The 21,662-nt window shown below is 39.9% G+C and overlaps 1 protein-coding gene across 14 annotated transcripts in view; it reads right to left on the reverse strand.

Annotated features, from left to right (window-relative positions):
* BCOR (BCL6 corepressor) overlaps positions 1-21,662 on the reverse strand; it is an 89,588-nt gene that overhangs the window by 23,802 nt on the left and 44,124 nt on the right. For 10 of the 14 annotated variants that reach the window (XM_061627443.1, XM_061627445.1, XM_061627435.1 and 7 more), the window contains exons 4-8: positions 18,392-21,199; positions 17,720-17,773; positions 17,118-17,301; positions 4,522-4,800; positions 3,829-4,182 (exon numbers count right to left, since the gene is read on the reverse strand). In XM_061627443.1, coding sequence (XP_061483427.1) covers positions 3,829-4,182; positions 4,522-4,800; positions 17,118-17,301; positions 17,720-17,773; positions 18,392-21,199 — 3,679 coding nt within the window. The remainder of the gene's footprint in view (positions 1-3,828; positions 4,183-4,521; positions 4,801-17,117; positions 17,302-17,719; positions 17,774-18,391; positions 21,200-21,662) is intronic. The other 4 variants (XM_061627449.1, XM_061627444.1, XM_061627447.1 and 1 more) reach the window with 3 other exon arrangements.

Genomic DNA, 21,662 nt, shown 5'->3' on the forward strand with positions numbered 1-21,662 from the left:
AGAAATGGTTTCCAAAATCAAAAATATTACTTGAGTGCCCAAATCCCATTTCTGCCCTTGAAAGCATCCCTTTGTGCATCAAAAATAAAGAAAACATTGGATCTGTTTCTTGCAACGTTCTAAAAATGGATTCATAGATCCAGACAGCAGTTTCTCAGTGTTGCATGGCTTTTGACCAATAAGCAGCTACCTTTCCTGCTGGGTGCTTTGCAAGCACCTAACTTTCAAGAATTGTCTTGTAAGAATGTCATGTACTCAATCCAATTTGAACAAGAATACATTGACCCCAAGTGAACTTTTCAGCTTCTCCGAAATACCAAACATTAATTTCTCATAGCTTCAAGGTTCATTCCATTTTTGTAATATTCTACTGACCGTGCCTAAAGAGAGAAAATGGTTTCCCAAGACATAAAGAAAATGTAAAGAAAGCAACGAGGCTCGTAGTGAACTTGTTTACATAGCTTCTTTTTTTGGTATAAGAAATCAGAAGTACATTCTGTAGAACACAAAAGGGCCCAACAGAACCTCTGAAAGGAATGAGTGAACTAGCTATAGTTTTAGAGTAAGAACAGTTTGTACTATGTGAATGCATATTACATCAAACTGAGGTTTCTTCAGTTCTACTACTAAGCTCTAAGATCAAGCGATATATGAATGGAATAGAAGCCAGGAGCTTGACACATGGCACTTGAGCCTGATCTCTCTAAGGAACGATACCCTTTTCTCTCCTACAAAAATTCAGAAACCCTTTTAAGAAAGTGATTACGCCTCAATCTGTTCTAACTGTTGGGGATTAAGGCCTAAACTAACATGCTGGGGAAAATACTTCTTTTCCATATGCTTGCTTTCCATGAGCAGGAAGACTTTTTGTATGGAAGAACATTCACTGATTCAGATCCCCCCTCCTGGTAATGGAATGCTTATATATATATATATATATATATAAAATCCCGTCCATAGCAGTCTGAAATGATAGATCCCAGACACGGGTTTACCTCTTCAGTAGTCTGCAAACTAAGCCTAAGATTCAGTTCTATTGACTATAGTGATAAGCCTATTGGTAAATAAAGCACATTATCCGTGTTCACAGCAGATGTCCTGCCTTGAAAGTCAAAAGTCAAGGTTAACTGGGAGAAGAGGGGGAGAAAAGAGGGGGCCATGCCATGATTCCCTAACACCAGGTGGGAAGAATACTGCACAATCTGTCTATGCCCACAGCAAGAACACGATGCAGCTATTTTTTTGCTAGATGGCAATCAGAGTTTATATCTTTCTTCCACCTTATGGAAATACCACAGTAGTAAAACCAACTAGTCAGCTGGCTCTTAGCACATTCAAGTAGAGTTCTGAGAAACAGACCTCAGCCTTGAAGGCATAGGAAAAAAAATATTGGTTTTTCCATTTCTTTCTTGAGCTGGCTCTAGAATTTGGGGGGCCCTAAGAAGGCTGACCTTGGTGGCTTCCTAGTGCTGACTAAGCCCATCACAAGTGTCTGCCACTTGGGCTCACTGCAGTTGTGCAGCCACCTCTTCCCCTCGTGCTGGAGCAGGCCCACCTGGCAGTAGCGTTGTATTGGGTTGGGGAACTGCACAGCTGCTCATGTCCCCAGTCTACTATGGAACCACCCCCACTGGGCTTATCCACGGGCAGGAGAACTATAATAAGGCCAGGATGATCAATTACAATGCCAAGGCTGAGTAAGCCTGCAAGTAAGCACAGGGAGGAAGGAGAAACTGGAAGCTGCAACAGTGCAGCCGCTGGGATCACCCAAGTGGTGGCAGGCATTGCGGGACAGACAAGATGTCAGCCTCAGTAAGCCCTGCCAGCACACGTAGAGCCTGCCAAATGTCCTAGGATGCCAAGTGCTGACACTGGGACTGGATATATGACCTCAGAGAACCCAAGAGATGGTAGGAGGTATGCTGTCTCCAATCATCTGAAAGTCAAGAAAATGGAACTACAAATTTGGAATTATGAGTTCACTGGTAAGGCAGGTAGCAACCAGACATTAATGCTTCTGATATATACTATATACAGTGCAATCCTTTACATATCTACTCAGAAATAAGCTACATAATTCAGTGGGACGTACTCCTGGAAAGTATGTGTAAGTTTACATTCATAAGTATAGTAAAGCACTTTGTACAGTTCCCTTCATCTTCCTTGTAACAAACCTGTACAGTCATTAGGAACAGCAGCTGAATGAAACTGACATGCACAAGATCACCTAACAATCTCAAACCTCAGCTGAGATTTGAAATCAGGTGTAAATCTATGAGTATTTACTAGACTGCACGGCATCACATTTGACATCCAAGAGTAGAGCTACATTAACATACCTTTTCCTTATAAAGGGATATACCATTGTAAGGTGCTCAAGGGATTCTGACAGTGGGGCCCAGACACCCTACTCCCTGGGCCACCATGGCAGATGGTAAATAGAAGGAACCCAATCACAGTTACCTTGGCAATACCACCACTTCACATGGCTAGGAGTGGTACTAAAGCTCCAAGCCCAGAAGGGATTAGAGGATATGGGGTCAATAGGTCCTCAATCTGACCCTATAAAGCTGCTGATCCTGGGCTGGCACTTTAGTGTGAAGAAATTGGAAATCAGGTAGACCAAGCTGCTTTTGTCTGCTGAGCTATCCATTTGCCTCCAAGCCATCAGCTCTTCCCTACCACCATCATGATTCCGAGTGCCAAGCTACATATTATATTAGATGCATTTAGTGTGCTTGGTTTTTTTCTTATAAACATTTAGCACCAGGATCACAGCACATGAGGAAGAGGTTAACATTTTCCCCCAGCACCATGGTCCTGATTAAAATCCATCCCCTCTCCAACTGCTATTTGCCATGGGAGGGAACCTGCTGTTGGCACTTACACCAGCTTTGGGGAGTGATTTTTGTCAGGGCTGCAGTCCAGGGAGAAAGGGCTAGACAAGCATTTGACATAACATGTAATTTGAATTACATTTAAATTACATAACATATAATTTGGGAAGCTGTTTCCCAAACACCTGCTCTATATGGAGACGAAGTATTATATTTCAATGTTATATTTGTACTGTACTATAACTTTTTATTATGAATGATAGCTATGGTGTTTATTGTTGTATTTAACATTGTCACTATTTTCTGTGAACGCTTTGAGCACAATGTATGTGTAGAAGACACAGTATATAAATAAACTGACTATGACTAATTAAGAAAGAGAAGAAAGAAGTGGTAAAGCAGTCTGATTAGTAGAACCCAGCCATTCTGCATTTAACCACAAAGGGAAAAAGATTTGGAAACAGACATCTGTGCACTTCTCCTGGCATAAAGAGAACAGAACACAAGGAGGCATCTTTCTTCCCTCCCAGATTTCCACAACAGGAAAAATTAACTCAGAAGTTCAAACCTAATGGAGCAGTGAATTCCCACAAGCAGTTAAACACTTAGCACTCTTCATACTTTCATCTTTAATCTACACTAAACCTTAAATATCCCACTCTACATACATACGTGTTAAAAATCTGTTATGAAGTCAAAACGATTCCTGAAATATAGGAATGAAAAAAACCCCTACAAACACATTTAGATTAGTTTAAAAAAAACACCAACACACAGACCATTAATACCACACACTACAAATCTGGCAAAACAAGCACAAGTGGTTTAATAGTGGCAGTTTAAGTCCTTTATAATAATAAAATTTTATATTATATATAAAATAATATAATATAAAACTTCTACCAAAAAAATTACTATTGACAGCTTCTTAGCACTGGTGGCAGCATGCGTCACTATGTAATGCTAGATTTCCCTAGTAACCTCTGCATACCTTGTTCATTGTCACTTGTTTTGAGGGACTCTTCAGACCAACTTCTATTGCTTTTGACCTCTGACCTTTTCTTGGTGTGCCTTTCTTCTGTGCAGTCTTTGACCTTTGCAGTGGCCTCTGGCTGAACAGCCTCAGCTAAATCTTTCCTGCTTTGCCGGCCCAACTTGCCGGGTGGGGATCTCTCTGGTGACACCTGCTGCTCCCACAGTTCCCTAAGATGCTGCAGGTGACGCTGCTTTTTGGGATGGAGCCCTGTTAATTCAATGCACACCTTCAGGTTGGTCACCTCATTACAATTGGGCTCTTCTAAGTGGTTAGAGGAATTGTTTGTCATTTCCCTCTCAGGCCAGTCATCTAATGGAAAAATAACTAAAAATTAATCAAAAGGCCCTCAACTTGAAACAAAAGCTATAGTTCACTTGTGGGGCAGATTGCTTCAGCTTCACCACCACACTATGCATTTTTAAAAGATTAGCCCAGGTAGGGGTTGGCATGCACTACAGCAATCTGCATTGTCCAATGATTACATTGTCCAATGACTTAGTCTTGTACCTTTTAGGTACCAAAACATAATTCAGGCGAGTATTTGGGGTTGGCAGAACAAAGGTCATAAATGGACATACTGTATGTTAATTCAAAGAGTGCTCATTTCACAAGCCATGCCTTAAAGAGTTACCAATCTGGTGTGGTTACCTTTGGAGTTCTTCCTCCTTTTTGCTTTTGATGCAAATTCATCCTCCAGTTGCTCTACAAAGTTTTCTTTAAGGCTTCCATCATTCTGCATTTTCTCACCAGAATGTTTACGCTTTCTGTCCAAAGATGGGCAAAGAGCCTGGTTGACATCTTCTGTTGACTGGTCTCTTGTCTTTTCATATACAGTCAGCCTTTCCAAACAACTGTCTGCTGGAGGACTTTTGTCCTCAGGAGCTTCAAAACTGTGGTCTTGGGTGCTCTCTGTATTATGAAAATCACCTTTATTTAAACAAACAAAACCACATTACTAACTCAAAGAGTCTATTGTGCAATTTCTTTGATCTCTTCAGAGCAAGTCTAGCACCAGTGTATGTACAGAAAATTTCTACTTCTGAAGCATAAGAAAAGTTGTATCTAAAATTCAGGATTTTAAAAAAAGATGAATATTACAGCAGGCTTATCAAGAACCAATAGGAAAACCAGAGATCCACAAATATTGCTGGCATTTCACTAGGAAAAGGAGGTAACATGCAAATTATTGTTTTCTTATGTTATAAAATTACCAGTTATCTCTTAATTTTTTGGTTTCTCCAAGTCCAAATGCAAACCCAAGGAATATAAGATACAGAGCCTGGTCATATAAGATACAGAGCATGCAATTTGAAACTCTTATGGCAGGGGTAAGCAACCTTTCTTCTGGTGAGGACCACATTCCCTTTGAGGCAATTTATTGAGGGCCACATACAAGTAGTGAGCAAGCCAAAAATGAGATAGGCCTATGCCTTTGTGCTCACTCTCTCCTTCCACCATTTCTCCCCTCCTTGCAAATTAGGCTGAAGTTGCAGGCTGCCCATCCCTGACTTAACGCACCACCCCAGTAAGTGTGCATGCATTGGGCAACATAAATGTTTAAATGTTGTACATATACATGTATTCAGGATTAGAGATGTAGTTACCATATTGCAATCCTACTCATTTTAAAAATTCTGCAGCTTTCTTGCTTTATGTAGCTAGGGCATCCACTTGCAGGCCTTAAAAACCTGGCTGACATTTTGTATCCTCAAAGTGATGCTTAACCTCAGCCAGGAATATATACAATGTAACAAACACAAAGTCTTCAATCAACAGACAAACATTTCTGAACTGGACCTAAATAAACCCTGGTTCTACATCAAGAATGCAGAAGGAGCCCTCACCTCAAAGCTACATTTTTTCCTTTATTTTTTTTTAAAAAATTCTTGTGCAATCCTTTCTGTATTCTTTCTTTGCATCTTTTTTTCAAGAATCTTTTCATGTATCTGCCTCTTTTCTTTCCTTTGTTCCCCCTTACACATTGCTGCTCTAATTTATCCTATCAATCTTATCACCCGCTTAAGTTCCTCCTCTTCCATTTTGACATATGACTTATCTTCTCCTTCATCAACCCGTTTGCCCAATACCTGCTACTTCAAAAAGCAGACTTAAATGAGTTTTGAAACTCATCAAGGATAGGTAATAAAACAGTAAGGGCTAAACTGAGACAATTCACAGGAGCAGCTCATTTAATAGTGAAACTTAATTGTGTCAATGCAGAAGAATCTACCCAATGTTGTGTTGTTGTTATTATTAGTTTGAATTACGCATAGATATAATTTGACAACAGATTAATAGGATCGATTTTTTCCCCCTCCCGTCACAATATCTTCAGTTACACTGACGCAAAATTCACCTGGGACTGGGTTATGGCAAGGGTTCAACATTATGCGGCAAACAGAAGATCCTGTTGCAAAAATTCACTCTGATGAACTCATGATGGCTAGCAATCCAGAGACAAGCACTTTTAATGAAATATAGGCTCTCTTATGGATAATAAAGAAAATGCAGTACAAAAACAGTTTTTATTGTAAAGAATGATGAGGAAAGCACAGAGGACTAGATCAAATCAACAAAACTGTTGGTGTCACAAACTTGGAAAGAAAAATATTACAACCTATTTTCATCTGAAATAAGATCCAGTTTCTGATTTTCATGTCAGACCATAAAATATTGAAGAGTAGTCAGACATGAAAAACAGAAGCCGGACCTTTCTTTCGGATATTTTGTAGTCCTGACTTATTAGATGCTTTACTTATTGGTTACTGCAAGAAAGCATTCACTTAACTTTGTATTAAACTTCTTTAGTGAATACGAGTAAACTTCTTGCAAATTTTGAGGTTTGGGATGTTACTGGCCCAGAGAAAAGTTTGTGTTTTAATGATTATAAGTAAGTCTGAAGGTACCATCTTTCTACCTTCTGAAAATTTACTTGGAAAAAAAGAGAGGCTTAAATCAAAGACAGGTCTTCTTACAGATAAGAAAGCACACAGGAATATCAGCATGAAACAAGAATGCTTCCCCTCTTTACCAATTTGGGAATTCCTAAAACTCAAGGCAGAAAGGAAATATTGACTGATACTGTGGAATCAACCAGCAATCTGCTGCAAATATGTTTTATGCAAGCTTTTCTTTTAATTGTAAACCCTGTGAATAAAGAAATTTCAAATACTTCAAAGTCTAACACCATAAATTCTTGTCTGCATCTTGTAGCTTCAGTCCAACCATGGTAACGCAAAAACTAAACACGACCTTGCATTCCATAGCAAGAATGAAAATAGCCTCCTTTAAGTACTGTTTGCTGCCCAGAGTGCACTGATCACACTTGGAGTCATGAAGAAATTTTAACTTTGCCTAATTATACATGAACAGAAACAAGTACGTTCACTTCAGTATAAAAAAAAAGTCCTTTATTGTTTGCAAACATAGCAACACACACAATTTTTCTTCAGGATGCTTTTTAGTTCTTAACCTGGGCATCTTCTTTAGGCAACTGATCATCCAAACCCTAAAATTATCTAATGTACACATCCAACAATATAACATAACTGGCAAAAGCCAGCCTATGTTAGTCACAGCTAAGCTCAACTTGGACTACAATTGTATCAGACTGAATTGAAGTTAGTTATAAGTGGGACTTGCATCTGAGTAAACACGCATAGGACTGGGCTATACACCATTCACACATACTTTTATTCACACTGGAAATAGATAGGACTAAGGATGCAATTCTATGCTTACTGTCCCATCTAACTCCACTGGGCTTACTTTTGAGTATGCCCTGTAAGTCACATCTTAACCACTGTCTGTCTGTGTGTAACACATATAATAAATATATTATCCAAGCCTAGTTTCACTTCCTGAACCAATATTAAAATAAAAACACAGCTATTAATCAAAATCCATACTTTCCCAAATTTTAAAGTGCAGTTCTCCAACCACAAACAAAAAATGTATAACATTATTAGGGGAAATTGCTTGCAAAAATATATTAGGGAAAACTGCAAACAAAAGTATGTACATTAGGACAAACTTTCTTAGGAACTTTAAAAAAATCACAAACCGCTACAAAAATGGGGCAAACTAAACTTAAGATTACAAAAATAAAAAACCAAAATCAACAGATTCATCCATCTCTATCCAAGCCCCACATGAAGGGAAGTAGATTATCAGCTGTCCTACCTCACCCAAATTCAGGATGTTACCACCTTTGCTTATATGCGTCTCCCCAGCAAATCATTGGTTTTGGTTTACTGCATCACTGGCAAATAAATATTTGCCATTTTGAGTTTTCATCGCTCAAAATGAGCAAGACTGTTAGGCACAATCTCCCCTCAATGGCCATGATCTTCCCAAAATGGGACAAATAAGAAGTATTTGTCAAAGGGATGGAGAGGCACTGAGTTTGCCTAGTTCTCCCAAAAGCAAGAGAAACTTTGGTGTATGTGTCAATTACCTTCCCCATTGGAAACCACACCTTTGTATCAAGGTCATGAAGCTGGACATGTTTCTTGATTGGAAAGCCAGCCTAGAGCAGTAACTCTTGCAGAGATGCAACAAGTAGTATCCTCTGACAATTGAATACTGCTGCTGCATTTCTGCATTGACTGAAGGATCCATCTACATCTGAAGCAGAGATGCAAGAGGATCACCTGCCAATCAGCAGAGGCTGACTGGAAGGCTGCAAGTCCACAGCTGTGATTCGTGCAGAGACATGACCAGTTTCTTCTGTAAATGAGTACTTGGTGCTTACAGGAGCATTTTAACTGTGCTTTTTACCTTAATTTCTCAGGAGCTTTTTAACTTTATTTCTTGTGGCAGGCATGTAGTCTGGGAATTGTTCTATAATTCAGCACTATGCTATCCAACAAATAGGCTAAGGGTTATGGACCTCACTGCTGGTACTACACTATGGGAAGAAGGATCTTGCTGCCAGTGCCAACTTCCCTTCTTCCCAAGCTTTAAGTCTTCCCACTTTAGCTTTTTGTGGTGCAAAATACTGGTCATGTTGCGGGAGCTAAAGCCACTCAAAAAAGCTAGGATGTCTGAAAATACATTAACAATATGTTCCCTGCTGTGGCATTTACACTTTTAACATTTCTGAAACACATTGAAGATTTCTCCAAAAACCAACTGTAATTCCTTTTGGCAATATTAAGCGACCAAGCCCTGTTTAAAAGGATCTGTATACCAGGCTGTTTAAATCATTTCACTGCTGAACAGACTTACAAGTACATCCCATAATTTATCACATTTGTGGCACAGAAGTTCTCCATAGCAACGTTTACAAGTCTCCATGGCAACAAACCAAATTTACTATAGCTCTCACCATTTCTACTGATTTTCATATTCCTTGGAAAAGAATAAAGATGCTTGCCTCCTATTCTTGGTTTCATATTTTCAGGTAGGAGGTACCTAATACTTTTTGCCGTTCTACAAAAAGAATGACTGAAATTCACTGGTAGAAAAATCACCATGCATTTTCAAATGCAGCAGAAACACCCTGGAGGTCAGAAGACTTATTATTGGTCTTAGGAAAGTTTACATCTGTGCTCCCACCCTTCCGAGTCACCTTGAGTACGTGTTGGTGTATGGATAAAAATTATTTAAAATTAAATAACTTTGCACCAATATATCTGTACACATGAGAGCCAGTGTGGTGTAGTGGTTAAGGTGGCTTATGAGCACGGAGACCAGGGTTTGAATCCCCACACAGCCATGAAGCTCACTGGGTGACCCTGGGCCAGTCACTGCCTCTCAGCCTCAGTGGAAGGCAATGGTAAACCACCTCTGAATACTGCTTACCATGAAAACCCTATTCATAGGGCGCCGTAAGTCGGAATCGACTTGAAGATAGTCTATCATTATCATCATCTGTACACAACACACTGAGTATTGCTGTAATGTCTTTTGTGCCATCATGCTGGAATGCTGCATTTTAACCACTTGTTTGATTACACAATAATTAACTATTTATTAAGGATGAATCCAGAATAAAAAATAAATATTCTGACCAACCTTTTCACTGAATTTATAAAACTCACTGCTCGTATTCAGATCATTTCAACTTTGCACCCAATGTAGGAGTCAGGTGTTACATAAACTCGGCTGAAACTGCCAATAGGCGTTACAGCCTCTCTTCCATAATATTAGGCATGTTTTAGGCATACTGAAGTATCTGCTTAACTGCAACAGTTTTAACTGCACACCAAAAGACCAAGAACAACATTTATTTTTCTATTGCTATAAACTCACAGTAGTTCAAAAAGGAAGGGAAGTACAGACAATTGGCAGCAGACATGCAACCTCTTCATAGCCTAGACTTTCCCTCTCACCATCTTAAGCCTGCTTCCCATGTGGCTGGCCTCTAGCATTACATAATCCAAAATGCTTGAGCAAATGACTCCCAAAAGGGTTTATTATGTCTGCACAAATTTGCATTGAAAATAGGGGTTAAAAAAACACAAAACACTACCTAAACCTTGTAGGTTGTCCCTCACACATGTACCAGTACCTACACTCATGTGGCTACATGTATGAATGGGCTCACAAAGTGCAAAAAACATGTTCAAGTAGTTGGCAGCACTGAGAATAAATGGGATATTTCTACAGACTTTGTGCTTTGGCAAGAGCCCTTCCTTAAACATAGAATCATGCCACAGCCCTCCATGGCCCCAGTCAATTCTGTCTTTTACCATCACATCTCTATTTGTTTTGTTTTGCAGATATTCAGAAAAGGGGTGGAAAAAGAAAGAATGCATTTTACCAGGGTTTTTTAAACTTGATTTTTGCAAAGTTCACCATAACAATGTAAGAGACTCAACAAGAGGCAATAAGAGTTCCCATAAGGGATTACTAACATTCTGTCTAATGTCAGATCAACAAACAATCAATCACTAGTCCCAAAGATAACAGGTAGCTCAGGCTTGGTGTTCCCAAAAGGAGAATTAAGTGGTAAAGTAGACTATAACACTTCAGATGACAGGTGAGGCTACCATTTTTAAATGCCCACATTCCATGGAAGAAATTCCCTGCCAGAAAAAAAAACCAAGCATGGTAGGGAGAAAGGTTATGAATAGTCACTTTCTGCTCTGCAGGGACTTGTATTTGAGGGGTTTTTTACACATAGAGAGGCTATAGTCTGAAGTGGTTCAGCCCATTCTAATACCTCATTCTGTTACATGTGTAAATGCTCCCTCAAAGTCACACTGTGCATATGAATAGCAAACTCTTAAGTGTCCATCCTTATGGAGACAAAACAGCACCATCCACATACAAGAGAGAGCTATCTATAGGCTTACGGAGGTTTGCAGTAAATATGAAAAAAGAGGAAGAAATTAAAAGACACCCAAAACAGCCCAATGAGGACTGACCTTGCTCAGTGGTCACAGAATGGTGAGTGTTTGTTGGAGGAAGGGGGTCAGAAAAGTAGGGAGGGGATGGAATGGAGAATTTTGGGAGTACTCCATATTGCAACATTTTGTAAAGTTCTGGTTTTATCCAGTTTTAAGACTCTCAAGACCAGAGCTTGGAAAAGTTACTTTTTTAAACTACAACTCCCATCAGCCCCAGCCAGCATGGCCACTGGATTGGGCTGATGGGAGTTGTAGTTCAAAAAGTAACTTTTCCAAGCTCTGCTCAAGACTAACTATAAAGTAACAACATTAGGTATAAGACACTGATCAGTTGAATAAGAACAACTCTCCACAGCAAAAGCTGAACCTGAACATTTCTTGAGCACATCAGCTACTTATGCCAAACAGCATGGATTGTTTTAGGCCTTGGCTTAAAAATGCCCTGAAGTACCAAAAAAGATTATGCTAAAAGCTTACTGCTCAGCTGTATTTACCAGCTGCTGTAGCAAGGAGCAAAAAGTGAATAGAAATAGCAATTTTTTGCAATAATGCTCTGAAAACACTCTGTACTTTGCAGGCATAGTTACTGTATAGATCACCACATAAAAGAAAAATGCACTTTTAAATGCCATGACTACTACATTGGTTTTAATACGTTTATTAACAAAGAGACTGTTTATGCAAGCAGCCTTCTTCCACCACTTCAAATGGTTTAATCCAAAGTAGTCCAAATGTATTCCTGTTGAAATCGATATGACTATTCCCTAACAAAACAGAGGTGATAAAATTTCAGCCTGTGTTCTTAAACTTTTTATTTTTAAGGTAAGCTATGTGATATGCATAAAACATTTATGGTGTAAAACCGCTATCAGTCCATACATACATAAAAATCATGAACTGCCAGTCAAAGTAACTTGATCCTAATCATATTACATGGAAGCTAAGAACTGAGCTGTATATTACAGTCACTACGGGGATCAACAACCCTATGGCAACTTTGCCTCCCTGCAGGGCAACATGTGATGGTACCAGAGCTTGGAAGTAACTAGTTACAAGTAACGAATTACTTGTAATTCATTACTTTTTTGAGCAACGAGTGGGTAATTCCTTCACGAACTAGGAGTAATTTTATTACTTTTGTGGAGTACTTGTAACATTTCCAGAATTACTTTTGGGCATTACTTGGGGGGGAGCAGGGGAAGTCTTCTGCTCCTCTGATTTGTGGATGAAAATCATGTGCCTCAAACTGGGCTTCTGTGCAGTGTCGCTCTTTCCTCATGCTCTGTGGATGGGTAGGAGGCGACAAGTGAGGAGGCGGAGAGTGAGACGGGGTGGAGTGGAGAAAACAATTATTTAAAAAAACGGATAGTGGTGGTGAAGAATGGAGTGGAGGGGAAAACGATCTGGAGGTCAAGAACATGGATAAAGGAGGATAAGGAGGCAGCAACAGAATGGAGATAAATAACTGTGGAGAAGAAAGATGACAACGTGTGTGTGTGTGTGTGTGTGAATTCTGTGTTTGCACTTAGCACCACCACCCTCTCTGGCTACTGTGCTGCATTTGCTGTATTTTAACTTTTTTGCATCTCAGGGGAAAATGTTTGCTTGAGTGAGTGTCCCTTAGTTGGTGGCAGGGCAGGGTCTGGGAGGTGGTTAAGTGAGAGAGATTATGCTGTCTGTCTGAGTGGGAGGGAGTTTGCACTTGGTCTGACGTGCAAAGATCTGAGTAGTGGCCTCAGCCTCCCTCCCTACCACCCTTACCAGCGGAGAGACCACCATTGCTATCTTATGAATAAAAATAATTATTCTACTACCTCTGTATGTGTGTGTTTATTTTTAATGTTGTTTTAGGCTACTTAGATGTGCAGCAGCCAAGGCCAGCACTTTGTAGGCGGTTTTTAAAAAAGTAACTGAAATGTAATTGTAGTGATCACTTTGAAGAAAAAGTAAAGTAATCAGTTACTTTCAGAGCACTTGTAATTGTAACGGTAATTACTACTTTTTGGGGCCATGTAACTGTAACTGTAATTTATTACTTTTTAAAAGTAATCTTCCAAGCTCTGGATGGTACTCACCAGGTGCATCAAGATAATCATATAGTCTGTTTTCTTTCCCCTCTTCCTTCAGTGGCCACCAATTACATGGAGCAGAACCAGGGAAATTCCTATGATGGTTCCAATTCATGCAGTGAGTACTGCTGTATCTAACAGCTGCAGGAAATGGCAAGCTTGCCACACAACACCAATCCCCTGGCAACTGCAATATGCAATGTGGCTCCAAGACATACCTTAACCCATCTTATCAACAATTTGCTTCTTGTACAGATGTGTTCTAAAAACTGCAAATTTAAAGTATCTGTCATTTATCAAATCAATAAAACATCCTGTGAGTGCACAGCAAACTTAAGAGTGCAGTCTAGATGCCACTGATACTCCTCTCCTTTGAAAAAGGAAATAAAAATAATAGCAAAGATACAATGTGCATTATCAGAGATCCTGTCATATGTTCCACCATCAAGAGAGGCTAGACAAGCGAGTCCTCAGGAAAGAGCCTTTTCTGTAGCAGCACCCCAACTGAGGAACTTCTTCCCTAGGAAGGTCAGGTTGGCTCCAAACTTGCCCAGCTTTAAGCAGGCTGTAAAAATGGTTTGTTCTGCCTCTCGTTTGTTGGGTTTTAACTGTACTCTGGTTTTGTTTTAATAATAGCTTTGTTCCATTTCAACTGGTATTTTTATCTGTATTGTTATTTTTGTTGTTTTTGACACTGAAGGCAGAAAGGCAATTAATAAATACTTTTAATCAAAAGCAGCTGGTATGGTGGGATGTCATTGTTGTCACTGCTGCTTACTGTGGCAGGATGGTGGCAAGGTCAACGGGTGCATCTGATTCGCTTCATTGTTGCTCTCACACAGCCTCAACATTGCTGACACCCTGCACCATCCCAGTAAGTAGCAGCAACACTGCCGTCAGGAGCATGACACCACCCTTTTGTACTGATGCTTTTAATAATAATAAAGAAACAATAAATATTATGAATAATAACATGGTAATAAATATGATTAATAATAACAATTATATTAACAATAATTCTCGCATCTCAAAGATGCCAATGCTTTTTATCCAATGGAGCCTTGAAGAATAAGGCATGACAGCAAGGAATAAATGTTAGCTTGAAAGAAAAAATGTAAATATTGGGTAATGTAAGGAGTCAAATGAGAGAGAAAGTGTAGTGTAGTGGTTAAGTTAAGGTGCTGAACTATGACCTGGGAGACCAAGGTACAAATCCCCACACAGCCATGAAGCTCACTGGGTGACCTTGGGCCAGTCACTGTCTCTCAGTCTCAGAGGAAGGCAATGGTAAATCCCCTCTGAATACTGATTACCATGAAAACCCTATTCATAGGGTCGCCATAAGTCAGAATCGACTTGAAGGCAGGCCATTTCCATTTAAGGTGTCAAATCAGGGGCCAACTGACATAAAGCTTGGACACTTGCATGCTAACTTAGAAGAAAAGCTGCAGTGGAATAAATTATCTGAATCTGACACAGATAACCCATTCCAACAGAATGTCTCCTCATGTATGCATCCACAGAATCACTTCAAAATGAGCAAACGTACATTACATCCCAATCAACTTCCATGCATTTGATGCACTGAAAAGGTGAGACCTTTGTCTCCATCTCCTTTTATTCAAACCTGACTAGTCATTCTTTTCTCACACTTTTACTATCTTTGGCTCCAGCTGCCTTTAAAAAAGCCAGTTCTTCCCTTCACCCTGTTGCTTGCTGAGGATGTATATGACTTGTCCCTCCACCAGCTGCATCAGCTAGGGCAGCCTTTCCCAACGAGTGTGCCTCCAGATGTTGTTGGACCACAACTCCCATCAGCCTCAGCCAGCATTGCCAATGGTCAGGAAGGATGGGAATTGTGGTCCAACAACATCTGGTGGCCCACTAGTTGGGAAAGGCTGAGCTAGGGGAATAGGCACAGAGAGTACCTGCTTTCCTTTTAACAACAGCACTTTCCAGGGCTCAGGTAGGGTGTGTGTGTGTTGCACACTCTGAAGTACAAGCAGTTATTGAAACTGAAGAAAACCATGAAAAGGAGGAGAAGCAGCAGCAAATAGAGCATCAGGCCTCTGGGTTCAGAAGAAATCACAGGACATATGCCTCCACTACCTGAACTCTATTTTCAAGAGGAAATTCATCACCATTACTTAGCCAAGTGCTCTCAGTCTTGTTTTATGCTAGGTAAAAGATGAGGAACCTCAGGCCCAGGGGCCAAATGCAGCCCTCCGGCCTCTCTATCTGGCTCTTGGGACAACACCCCTTCCCCAGCCACACTCCTCACCAACCTAGCTTTGTATCCTCCTTGAGTGCTTTTGCCTCCCTAGAATGTTTCTTTAACATCTAATAATGATTCTTGGCTGCCTGTATGGAGGATGAGAAGGATGTATGAGTAGATTAACATTTCTTGTCCCACCCACATTTGCTCCTGGCCCCGCCCACCACTGGCATGTAGCCCTCAGAAGTGAATGCAGCCCTCAAACAAAAAAAAGATTCCTCACCCTGTTCTAGATTAACAGTGCTATTAAAAACATCTGAATTTGGTAGGTGAATATATAAATTTGAGACTGACACATCAATTTTATATATATAAAAAGATAGTAACTTGTAATTAAAATGTCCTGTTGACCCAGTTCATCAGCCATAGCTAGGAAAACCAGCCACAAAAGTTACACACATTGTAAAAAACACCCATTATTCTTTCAGCAAGTTTGTGGGGAGGAAAAGGTACCATGTTGTACCATCTGAACACGTTTGGATACACTTAGTCTGCAACCCTCCAATTATTTAGTTTACAGCTGACTTACTAAAATCCTGCTAAAATCACTAGAAATCAGTAGGAACTATTTCCATTCTAACAATAGGAACAATACTGACAAAACCAAGAACACTTAGCTCCAAACCTTAAAAGATCAGGAGCAGCTAGTGGAGCACTGCCACACAGCTGACTTCCTGGCAGCAGCACCAATGCAGCTTGCTGGGACAGTGGTGGGCAGGGTGGTGGCAAGGTTGGAGTAGCTTAGGCAGACCTCACCTTCACCCAGCCTTCACATCATCCCAGTAACCAGCAGCAATATCGGTGACAGGAGAACAGAACCATGGTGCTGCCAAACCAGTTGCCCCTGTTGATTCATAGCATAGTTTACTCCCTACTGGTCTCATGAAAGTCCATAGGCTTATGAATGGAAATTTAATATTTGTACAGAATTTGTAGATCTACAGTCTTACATCAGAATACTGAGATAGGGGGACAGAGTGGTCTTTTACTATGCCCTGCTGTAAATTCACAATACACATCACCACAATACAGTGGCTCTCTGCAAAAAAAAGCAACACACATACATTTTAACATTCACGTTCTTCTACACTTTATATGGGTTAGTAGGTCAACCTTCCCATTGACTGTCCTTTCTCCCTGTTAAAGACACTAGACTACTTTCTCCAGAGAAGCACAGTAAGGACTCACACAACTTTTAAACTACTAAAACATGAGCTGCAGGTGACAAATAGAAGTTTCTGCAAAAAACTTCTTTTTGCTTCTTATCAAGGAAAGCTCAGTGGGTGATATCCAATGTTAGTCATACTCAGAGTAGACTCATTGAAATCGTTTCAACCAATACCCATTGAAATTAAGTTCACTGATTACAAATGGTTTACTCCATGATTAGTGTTGGATATCACCCAGTATGTATTGCTATGGCTGCGCAGTAGCCTTTTAGGTTGAAATGCTTTAAAATATATCTTATAGCATTGCCATGTTTTGCCCCAAACAACTACAGGAGGCACACAGACACTTCAAAAAGGCATCTAAAAGTTTGCTTACATCTGCCATTGTCATTTTGCCCAGCAATGGCATCTTCCAAAGTGACAGACTTGGGCTTCTTTTCATTATTTCCTTTCAAGTTTTCCCAGTCTGCTTGGTTGAATCTGCAGACCTCCGGGTCTTTGGTTGCTACGTGGCCTTCTCTCTCTTTCATCTCCAACTCTGAGAAGCGCATCATTGCACGCTAGAAAGAGAATTGATATAAAAAAAACCTCACAATAAGAGCTACTTCATTTACCTTACCTTATATGAAAGTATTTCCAAAAGAAAGTATCTGTTCAAACCAAGGTTTGAGATGCACACAACTATATATAAAGGTTTTTAAATGCCATGCATTCAATATGCAAGGCAAGTACTGTAGTATCTCTGCACAAACATATACATAGTTCTTCCACATATAAATGTAAATAATATACAATATATATTTATATATGTGTGTATTAAAAAGCATTGTATTTGAGGTATAACAAACAAACAAAACAAAAACTGTACAATGAATAAAGACGATCATGGCCCACAACTTTCCCTTTGTGTACTTGGAAATGAAATTTTAACTCAAAGGTTTATGCAAGATTCTAGTAATAAAAATTTGAAGAACTGACCTCACAGTAAGCAGCAGGTAGACATAAAATACTGTCCTCTTGTAATCCTTCCATCTATGTAATTAAAATGGGCACTCAATGGATCATTTAAATTTTAGATAATTTCATCCATTTTTATAAGCATCAACTAGTTCTTTTTTTAACAATGCAAAACAATTTGGCTTAACTCATCTTTTCATAAAACTAAAAAGTAACCTAGAATACTTGTCATCATTCAACATCAAATTCACTACAGCTTCTATTCCTGTATGCTACATTTTTGCTTGGTAAAGCTGCATTAAACCCAGTAACATATGGCTGCTATTTCTCTTTATAAAGTGTCCTGTATGGTATAATAATCAGAACCTCTGCCATTACTCTGTTATCTAACATGTGCTAGCCAAATACAGGCAAGCTATAGCAAACTACCTTTAAAAAAATGTCATGCATTCTTCCTCTCCCTTTCATTACTACATGCTATGCTTATGAAATTAAATTATTTAGAACACCAATTAACTACCTTATAATTAATATCTGTTATGCAGAACCCAAATATATGCAAGATTACCATTGTTAGTTAAGTTCAAGATAATTTTGAAGTATATACATATGTTCCCTAGCCAGTGTATCATCAAATTTCATTCTCAACTGTGATCTTATAAATGCTTTGGTAGATAAACCTCACAGACTCACCTGCAGAGCCCGCTGTTCTCGACTGAGTTGGCTAGAATCTGCATACAGTTCAGTTGTAACACACTTGAATCGATCACCTACATAACCAGCAGAGTTTGCAATTCTTTTTGCCAGTTTAGATGGCTTAGGTTTTAGGAGTTTGCCATCATTAGGTTCTATACCCTCAGTCCCATCTTTGGCGTATGTCTGATTGACTTCAGTACTTGATTGTGTGTTTCCCATACAAAGCTGCTTAGCATCATCTGGCATTTTGCAGAAGGACATACCCAGACCATCATTCCCATGAGCAGCCTCCAAGAAGACAGAGGAAGGAGGAACAGTTAGCCTCTCTCTATTTTGGTTTATTGAAAGCTCCTCTTTTCTTAAGTTGAACATAGATGGGTGTGGACTCTGGCCTTGCTTGAAGTTATAAACTTCATGGAAATTATTTCTCCCACATTCTTCCCTCATTACAATAAAATCTCTGTGAGGAAAGGCTGGTTCCACCCTGTGCTTTGTGGGGTCATTTGCTTGACTACTGCTTTCAACAGGAAAACTGGGTTTTGTAAGGTTTGTTTCACCTTTCACATCTTGCTCCTCTCTCAGTTCTGCAAACATGTGTTTGTCATTTTTGGCAGTATTTTTACTATGACTTGCACTTTGGTGTGATTTCACATTTCTGTCTGTAGGTACTTCAAAATGCAGTTTTGTGTTGGTTTCCAGCATCTCTGGCAATCGGTTTCTTAAAACAGGGTCTTCATAACGGAGCCTTTCATGTGATCTAGATCTCCTTTCTGATTTCTCATCTTTTAGCTCCAAAGCTGTATGTGGCAACAGCATCGGATGTACCATCCCCATACCTAACGCATCCTGATACGTCATGAACTCACCTCTGCTAGTTGGCAGGCTATATGGAATGGTAGGTTTGGGAGCTAGATGCCCAGGGAAAAGACTACCATTGGGTAATAGAACAGGGTGAGGATATACAGGTCCTTTTCCATGTAGAGACAAAGGGCCTATGGCTAAGCCTTCTGGAACTGGATATGGGAGATAGCTTCTTGGATAGGGCAATGGCGGAGACCGGAATGCATCATTTGGAGGGAAAAATATGGAACTTGGTGCAAGGGTGTTCTCATTTGCTTTGAAGACAGGTTCTTGATTATTGCATTTAGCTGCCTTACTACTATGCTTTGAAGACGATGCTGCTAAAGGTTGTCCTATATGCTGTATGACAGATGCAGTGGTCTCTACAGAGTTGCTAGTCTTAGGGCAATCTACATTGGCATTTGGAGCAGGAGAAGCAGATGCTGGGCGACCTCCACTGGATACAGACCCTGAAATATTACCGACAACTGCTTCTGCACCTCCCATCCTAGGGCAAGAAGAACTTCGCTGTTGTGGTATCACCCAGTCCAATGCCTTGTTTTTCAACTGCATGGTTTTACCACAATTATCTTCATTGGAACCTGGGCCAGGAACAACCCAGGAAGAAGGTGCAGTGCTAATTATTTCAGGTCTATAGACTGGACAGCTATTTCCAGGAGGAATGGTTTCTTTTGGAAGATCACCTCCAGGTAAAACCAATCCAGTTCCAGCCCTGCTATGAACTAACACACTTGGTGTCATTTTCTTAACATTATCAGATTTGGCTGTCTCCACATCAATAACTTTTGACGACAAATCCAGTGGTTTGTCTATAATATCTTTGGTAATAGTTTGTTGTTTTTCTAATAATGGAGGAGATCTGCTATCCTTTCTGTCATGACCTGTTTTCCTTGCATGTACTGTAGGTTGCTGTGAGATTTCACCTGTGTCATGTGTTTTAGGAGCTTTTCCACTAGAGACTCTTGAAGGAGGAAATTCATTGCTTACATTCATGTATGGCTTTGGGAGTGTAACTGAAGAAGGTGATGTTGAAATTCTGGAAAAGTGTTTTTGAAACTCTGAGTAAGAATCCCCAACCTGTGTTGGGAGATGGACTCTAGGTGACGGTCTTGGTGAATGAGACAGCAGAACAGCAGAGTCTGTTGGCATATTACTAGCAGTGGGCTTAGCAGTTGGGACTCTGGGTGGTTTGCTGTTCTGGATATGGGGATAGGCATGAGAGTCCACAGGATTTCCAGGACTGACTCCCATCTTCCAAGACAAGTTTTTCTCTGGACAATGTCCTAGAGAGGGAATTGCTGGAGATGCAGATGCAGCCGAGATCCTCATTGGTGAAGCTAACGATGATGGAATGTGGGGAGCAACATAATGAGAAGGTGGCAAGTATAAAAAACGTTCACCATTTGTACATACAGGTGAATAAGTCAGATGCTGTGGCAAGCTGTAATTGGACTGCTGAGGTAGCAAGGCCTTATACATGTTCAATGAATACTTATTTGGTGATTCGAGAAAAGGATAAATAGCACCCTCCATGTAAGGATTTACCCAGGGTAGCCTTAGGTAACTAGCACCATTGACATTGAGAGGACTTTGTTTGTCACTTGAGCTTCTGTCCAAGCCTAAGGTCTCCCCAGTTGGAACAGAACTCTTTTGTATTCCAGGTGGCGTTTTGTACATAGCACTGAAGCCATTTGGGGGTTTTCCAGCCGCATTTTCAATTGCTTCAGTGGGATTAGACTTGAACTGTATCTCTGGATTTCTTTCAGGAGCAAATCCAAGGCCAGCAATAGCACTTGTAGCATCCCGGGGCTTGTCTGAGCCAAGTCCACATAAACTGGAATAGACAATACTACTGGGGACTCTAAGCCCTTCCCGCATAAGTCCAGACCGGTCCATGCTCAGAGCTGCAAGGCTGTCAATGCGATGCACTGCCGTTGCATCCACCTTTGTAAAATAAGAGAGATATTACTTTGGCATTTAGTCTAAAGACTATTCAAGGCTACAGATACATTTTTAAAAAAATGGAAACAATAGAAAGTAAATACAATTTATTGTTAAAAACAAATGTGGGCTGATTAAACTGATAAATGCAGAGGAATAAAGTAAATCAAACATCAAAAAATTTTAGGCTGCTTCACTATGTCATCTGCTATGCTTGATAAAAAAAATTAAATAAGATTAACTTGACAGGCATCTCTAGAGTCTTTCATACTTAGCAAATATCTACATGGATTCTGCCTTTAAATAATAATATCCTAAAACCTTTGCTACTCAACTGACAGTCCCATTAAAAGAAATGGATTTCAACAACCGTGTTCTCTCCAACTACAGTCATTTCAGGAGGTATGCTCTCAGGACAGAAAAAAATTAGATGCATGGTTATACATACCACATCCATATTTCAAAC

Source organism: Rhineura floridana, chromosome 5 (genome assembly GCF_030035675.1).
Source record: "Rhineura floridana isolate rRhiFlo1 chromosome 5, rRhiFlo1.hap2, whole genome shotgun sequence".
Lineage (NCBI taxonomy): Eukaryota > Metazoa > Chordata > Lepidosauria > Squamata > Rhineuridae > Rhineura > Rhineura floridana.